Source organism: Cordyceps militaris (assembly GCF_000225605.1).
Source record: "Cordyceps militaris CM01 unplaced genomic scaffold CCM_S00007, whole genome shotgun sequence".
Lineage (NCBI taxonomy): Eukaryota > Fungi > Ascomycota > Sordariomycetes > Hypocreales > Cordycipitaceae > Cordyceps > Cordyceps militaris.
This window is the reverse complement of record NW_006271975.1, coordinates 741,346-749,100: the sequence shown is the minus strand read 5'-3', so window position 1 is coordinate 749,100 and position 7,755 is coordinate 741,346. Positions and strand designations below refer to the sequence as shown.

The following is a 7,755-nucleotide window of genomic DNA, read 5'->3' as shown; positions in this document are numbered from 1 at the left end:
TACTATAACACTTTTTATAAACTAACTATATTTACTTATAAGTATAGATAAATAACTAAGATAAACTTACTAAATATATCTAAATATTATATTTTGCCTAGAACCTTACTAACTTTAATATTTATAAGTAACTACTTAATAAAGGTTTCTAATTATTACTATTTTAAGTTAGCTTAATCTACTACTAGTAAAATATATACTAATAATAAGATATTATATATTAAGATATTATATAAGAGTAGGTATAAATATATCTCTAGAATAATTTTACTACTAAATAGTATATAATTAATAATAGCTAAATATTCTTTATAGTATATATATATAAGGCTAGTATTAATATTAGCTATAATACTTTATATAAGGTTTATTATAAGGTATTCTCTAAAAACTTTTAAGATTATTAGAAATAGGTAGAAATACTATATATAGACTTTAAAACCTATAGTCTTAATTAGATTTAGTCTATTAATAGCTATAAAAAGCTATAGCTATAAGGGTTTAAGATTTATATAGGAATTAATATATATTTATATTATATTACTTAGTTCTATATTAGTATTTCTATAATAACTTTATAGAGTATTATATAGTAATATATTACCTTATTAAATATATAAAAGATAATACCTACCTAATTATAATCTAATTATAATAATAAGACTACTATTATTACTAGGCTATACTAGTTTCTTTTTTAAAATAATATACTAGTATAATACTAAACTTATAATAATACTAATAAGTTATAATACTCTTAGGAGTTATAAAGAATATCCTAGGAGTTTATATTTATAAAAGTATAGTTATATAACTAAAGTATTTATAATATATATATTAAAGGATAGTAGTACTTCCTAAGTATTCCTATTAAACACTAATAAGTAAGTAATTATTAATAACTATAGATATATATACTAATATAACTATTTAAATATATTTCTTTATACTTAATAACTATAGTTTATTCTTTACTAATAATCTTATAGATAAGATTATTATTCTCTATTTATATATACTATTAATTTAAAAAGACCTTTATACTTTTATATATAAATAGAATATCTATTATATATATATATAAGAAAGTAAAATTACTAGTTAACTAAATATTTTATATTATAACCTTAGCTATAATACTAAGCTAAATTATAAATTCTTACTACCTATTAATAATATAGAAGTATTAAACTCTATCTTTAAAATATTAAATAATACTATTAATATATACCTACTATAAGTTATATACTAGATCTATAATAGGATTATTTAGTATAAGTTTAGTAGTCTATTAGAGGTAGGTAACCTAGAAATACCTTTTTTTCCTATTTACTTATACTTATATAAATAACTTAATTAGTATTAAGCTAAAGGAACTCTTCCTAGATTAGCCTTATTAAAGCTAATTATTAATATTTATATAAGGCTTAATAAATTATTATTATATAAGGATATTACTATTAATATAATCTAAGAGCTTATTATAGGGGAATAACCCCCTTTTTTTATTTTCTTTATTTTTATCTTTTTTTCTTATTTTTATATTTAAAATATAAAATATAAAATAAATAATAGTATATAATATTTATCCTTTTAATATTTACTTCCCTATATAAATTAGAAAAACCCTTTTATTCTCTAGTATTATTAGTATATCCTCTTATATAATAATACTAGTAGTATTACTCTTTATCTTACTAGCTACCTTATTTATAAGCTCTACTAAGCTAGGTAAATTACTAGTAATAAAGGAAGCTTATATAATTTCTTACTTAATATTAAGCTTTAAATCTAATATATTTAGCCTTTAAATTATTACTTTCTTTATTAATAGCTTTATTTTATAAAATAAAGCTTATAAATTAGTATAAACCCTCTTTACTATATATAAACCTATTATTAGTTACTTTTAATTATCTAGATATATTATTAAAAGATTAATTATAATCTTTTTATCTAATTAATTATACTTAAGTATTATTAAAAGCTTTTTAATTATTATTATTTATTAAATATTAGTATAGTAATTAATAATACTTAAAGGGGATTCTAGGATAATTATAGCCTTAACTTCCTACTCTTTATCTAGTAATACTAATAATATAAGATTAATACTATTTAATATAATTAATAATAGTATATCTTTATATAACTAGTATTTAAACTATAAATAAGTATATTACTATAATATATATTTATTAATATAGTTTAGACTAAATATTATTTAGGGTATTAGAATATTCTTAATATATTTATTTTTAATTATAGTATTAAATAGTTAAAGTATAAATATAATATCTTTATTATTTATTTTTAGCTAAGTTATAATAGAACTAGCTTATCTTACTTATATACTATTTAAAATAGTACTTTATATTATAACCTAACTATTAATAAAAGGGCTTTAAAGTATAACTTAAGTTAAAGGTATATTTATATTATTTATTAAGTTAAATATAATAAGGTCTTTATTATTAATTATAGTTAACTTTATACTTAAAATATTATAATTACTTAAAAAAGGCCTTTAAATAGTTTCTTCTATAGGTAGTAGTAATTCTTATATAGATAGATATAATATTAAGTAGTAATAAGGATATATATCCTAGTCTAGATATTACTATATTAACTCTTAATACTATATATTTATCTTTAAGTAGTATTTCTCTATTATAATAAGTATTAATATTAATTAAAGAAAAAGGGTTATATAAAGTTTTTTCTTTTATATATAAACTATTACTACTTATATCTAGCTATAATATTTAATAAAGTACTAGTAAATATACTTAAATATATATTTAGCTATATTTTACTTAAATCCTTATTTATTTAATAAATACTATAGTAATCTATTATTATTATACTTATATAATATTATATATACTTATTATATTTAGTATATCTTTTTATATAATAGGAGAGTATAGTTTAGTTATAATTATTATTAATTAATAATATATATAAGTAGTATTATATAATACCTTTTAAAGAGTATTAGTATACTTAAGAGGAGTATATATAGTTTATATATATATTCCTAGCTAGCCCTTAAAGCTAGATATAGTTAGTAAAGATATAATTATAATTTTAATACTTTAAGTAAGCTATCTTATATTCTTTATTATAAATATAGATAATTATTACCTTAATATTCTAAATATATAATAGATTTAATAATTAGCCTTATTTATAACTATATATTAGTATTAAATTTAGTTAAAGTAAGTATATAAGTATAGACTATTTATATATAATATTAAGCTATTTATTTATAAGAATATTAGCCTTTATAAGTACTTAAGCTATTAACTCTTTAATATTATTAGGCTAAGCTATAGAAGCTATAATAACTAATAATACTATATTTATAATAGTAATTAGTATAATAAAAAGAGTTATAGATTTATAAAATATAATTCTACTAGTAAATAGTATATATAGCCTTAAATTATATTCTATATTATATAAATATAGATATTAATATACTAAAAATAATTATATATACTCTTAGTATATGCCTAGTGCGTAAACCCCGATATAAGTATGTAAAATGCGTTTTGGCGACAACTCACCTATAGGCTGCCGTAGCAGTGGGGACACGTGCCCTACTAAGGCAAGCTGTAAGCTGTCCATCAGCTCAGATGCTAATCTTGTCTTTCCTAACTAGGTGCGAGCTTTGCAAACAAAGAAAAGTACGCCCCCCAATACCCAAACGTTAATCCACAGCTGCTAATATTGTCCTAGGTGAAATGTGATCGCGGCCGGCCCTCCTGTGGCTGGTGTGGTCGCAACGGCGCGACGTGCGAATACAGGGAGCGCAAAAAGCCAGGTCTGAGAGCAGGATACGGAAAGGAATTGGAGCAGCGGCTTGATCACCTCGAAGCCATATTGGTCTCTCATTCCAGATTCCTCGAGACCATCGGACACGCGCCGCCGGATGGTAGGGATCAAAGCCTGCCTGGCGAGCGCAGCACGCCGGGCCAATCTACGCACCTGTCTAAGCCACAGGATCAGCTGCAGAGACCACAAACTGAGGCCAACTTGTTCCTGGCGGAGCAAGCCTCGTTTACTCCTCCTAGCTCTGAAAATGCCCAATTCAACCTCAGTCAGGTCCCCATGATGCACGACGGCTCTCAGCAGCGGCCAATGTCCACCATGTCGGCCACATCACATCCAAGTTCCGCTGCGCAAGAATTCTACCAGCATCCACCGGCAAACGCACCTCACCATGCGGGCTCCCAAGGGGCAGACCAAGATCTGCCTCCATACGACCTCGTTTACTCACTAGTGGACCTGTACTTTAAGAACATCAACACCTGGTGCCCATTTCTTCACCGGAAAACTACATTGGATAGTCTGTTCGGGCCATCTGCGCTACAGGAGGCTGACCTTGTCCTGCTTCACGCAATCGTTGCCACTACCATGCGATACTCCACGGACGGGCGACTTACAGAGGAGAGGCGAAGAAACTACCACAAAATTTCTAAAGAAAAGGTTATTCTCTACGGCATGGAGAACTCATCCGTCAAATCACTACAAGCCTTGGTCATTTTAGCGCTAGACTTGTGCGGAAGTAGTAATGGCCCTCCTGGTTGGAACATCATGGCCCTCATCACGCGCTCTGTGGTGCAGCTCGGACTGGCTGTTGAGACCACATCATCCATGGTTTCACCAGGCTTTACATCCATCTACACGCTGAGAGCTATGGTTCTCCCCAAGTCCAAATATTTCATTGAAGATGAATCTCGGCGGCGCTTATTCTGGATGATATACCTTTTGGATCGGTACGCTACTATTGCGACAGCTTTCGAATTCGCTCTCGATGACAGGGAAATCGACAGGAGTCTTCCTTGCCGTGACGATCTCTGGATGGCAAACCGCAAAGTCGAAACCCCATGGTTTACAACAAAAAACTCTCCGGAGGCTGCACGTCGCAATGATAAAAGTGCCACCGAGTTCCTCGGCGCCTTTTCATTTTACATTGAGGTTCTTGGGATCCTCTCCAAGATTCACAAGTTTCTGAAGCAACCCGTAGATATCGGAGTCGCTGGGGATGTCGAACGATGGCAACTTCGGTATAAAGAACTAGACAATATGCTGACATCTTGGAAGTATGGCCTCCCAGCCGAATTTAGCGACATGACGAAGATTTTCCAGCCCGGTAGCCGCAGCTTGAGCTGTACCTGGGTAATGCTTCACGCAACATATCACACAACGGTCATTCGACTCCATTCGTCAGCCGCGTATCCAACGACGAGATCGCCCATCTTTACCCCATCATATAACGCATCGCAACGGTGCCTCGGTGCAGTTGAAAACATTGCCGCTCTAGCCGAGTTCGCTTCCACAAATGGATACCTGGCGAGGTTGGGGCCGCCGTTCGCATTTAGCGTTTGGGTGTCTGCACGCCTGCTGCTCGTGCACGGATCGACCGTCGAACGCAAACTCTCGCCCCAGATTGCCTTCTTTGTCGACACACTGCGGGCCTTGGGGGCCTTTTGGCCCGTCGCCCAAAGATACTGCAACTTACTACAGAGAGTCCTGGACGAGCATAGGGACAGTGAGCAAAAGGGCGACGGAATTACGCCAAGCTCGGTCAGAATTTTGGCAGATATGAGGCGTACCGCGTTTGACCTAGACTTTCTCATCTCACGCCAACCACGGCACGGATCACACACGACGAGCGGCGTTCCAAGCGCTACGCCATCGAGAGCTCCAGCAGCGAACGAGTTAGAGTATCTCGACGTGTTTGACTTCTTCAACGTCCCACGTCTGCCTCTTTCGGGGGACGCCTTGGTCTTGTCCAGCGAGGCGGTGGCGCTACCAGAATTGCACACGACCAATAGCGCCAACCCGCAAGCTGGCATAGCTACCGATTTTAACATAACAAACTTTATGATGGACGTAAATAGCGACTGGTTCAAGCAGGAAGGTGAACCATTCTTGACACAAGCTTGATGTATGCTCTGGCTCCTGTATACTGAAAATCTCTAAAAAGATAGGCGTTTCATATCTATGCCACCGGATATACAGCAAGTACTAACAATACTATGCAAATAAGATATATAATATGCACTGTCCCTCTCATGAGTTGCTGGCACTCGAGGCCAACGCCGTGTCGTGTATCTCACCATCGCAGAACTGCACCCATCCATCGAGGCTCATTCTCTTGAACACAGTGCTAAAATTGTCTGAACCTTTGCCGGCGCCATTGCGCGCACAAATCTCCTTGCGGAGATCATCAGGGTACGTCTGTGCACCATCATCGGGGGGGTACTCGATGTGGAACACCGGCTTACCCGCGTCGATAAACTTGTGAAATGCTTCGCACTCGGGATTTGTCTGGTTGGCAGCACACTGCTCATTGACAGAAAAGTCCACCACGTGCATCACATCGTCAATGATGTCGGCTGCGTTCTTCAGACCGACCGACATGTTGTACTTGTCGGCCTCGTCGTGCAGAAACGTCACGTAATCGATGGAGTCTTGCGCCGTCAGGCCCAGGTTGTTCTCCTCGTTTTGCTAGCATCCAAAGTTAGAGCCGAACCGGGACGGCGGGCAACGGTCACTTACAAAGCCGTCGACGTTGTCGGGATCAATGGCATCGCAGCCCTTGCTGGCTGCCAGCGCGATGCGACTCTTCATAATGTCACGGATCTTGGAGCTGCTGATGCGGGCCCAGCGCTCGTCCGTCCATTCCGGCAACGTGCCTCCCAGATCTTCCTTGGGGAACTCATCCGCGTCCGTACGGCCCTTTTCCCAAGTACCCGCGCTAAAGTAGCAAATGACCTTTTTGCCACGGCCGTGTAACTTGTCAATCGTCTCCTTGTCATTCTCAAACACGTCAAAGTCCCAGACGGAAACATCTGGGGTGAAGTCGACATCATTGCGAACGGTGTTTTGGAGAACAATCTGCCACGAATCGCCCACCTTGGGCGTCCACTTCGCTGCCCGGCCGGAGACATTGCGCAGTTCGACATTCGTGCTGTTGCTACTGCCATCGTTGCTACTATTATTGCCGCCCTTGTGTTTAGTCAGACCAACGCCGAGGCCAACAGACAACCCAACAATGGCAGCCAGGGTGACACCTGCAATGGTGATCTTCTTCCATGTTGCCATTAGCTCTTTGACGAGGGTCTGCTTCTCATTGGCAACCTCGCTCTCTTCGTGGTGGTGATTTCGGCCGCTCATCTTGCACAGTATCAAACGTTGCAGCACAACTGCAACTGCGGGACGGCCTTGTATTGAGTCTCCGGGATGGAAGAGGTGCCAGGTATTTACGTGGATCGAGCCAGTCAACATGGCTGTGAGGAATTGCGCTAGTCTTGAGGCCGCAGCCTGATGAGGCTCGCAGAAGTCTAATTTCAAACGAATCTGCCATCATCGGCAAAGGAACTGCTACGACTGGCTGAATCTGTGCATGTTTGCCCCGTTTTCAACTGTATTTAAGGCTGACAGGGCTCATAAACGAGTCGGTGGGATGGCAACTGGGTAGGTAGGTACCTTACGTAGGAAGCAAATCGAACAACTGCTGTCCGAAAATCAGGACTATGAAAAAGAGGCACAGTCCCAGAGTGCCGACTAGAACGTGGCAGAGCCTTGCCGATAGAGACTAGACAAAAAAAGATATTGCTGTTACTACATAGGCTGTAATAAGGCTGCGATGGCTGTTATTGAGTAAATAGCGCTGTGAGATTCGGGGGCTGTACAGTACTGAAGTCGTAGGTGAGGTGGCGCAGCTTGGTCTAGACT

At 36.0% G+C, this 7,755-nt stretch overlaps 2 protein-coding genes across 2 annotated transcripts; one reads left to right on the top strand and one right to left on the bottom strand.

Moving 5' to 3' along the window:
- Positions 1–3,553: 3,553 nt before the first annotated feature.
- CCM_08452 (C6 transcription factor, putative) lies at positions 3,554–5,961 on the top strand (the record flags this gene model as incomplete). Its single annotated transcript, XM_006673590.1, has 3 exons — positions 3,554–3,623; positions 3,671–3,717; positions 3,748–5,961. The coding sequence occupies 3 exons, from the start codon at positions 3,554–3,556 to the stop codon at positions 5,959–5,961; spliced, it is 2,331 nt and encodes a 776-aa protein (XP_006673653.1).
- A 126-nt stretch (positions 5,962–6,087) lies between these two features.
- CCM_08451 (endo alpha-1,4 polygalactosaminidase precursor) lies at positions 6,088–7,194 on the bottom strand (the record flags this gene model as incomplete). Its single annotated transcript, XM_006673589.1, has 2 exons — positions 6,088–6,525; positions 6,577–7,194. The coding sequence occupies 2 exons, from the start codon at positions 7,192–7,194 to the stop codon at positions 6,088–6,090; spliced, it is 1,056 nt and encodes a 351-aa protein (XP_006673652.1).
- Between the last annotated feature and the right edge of the window lie 561 nt (positions 7,195–7,755).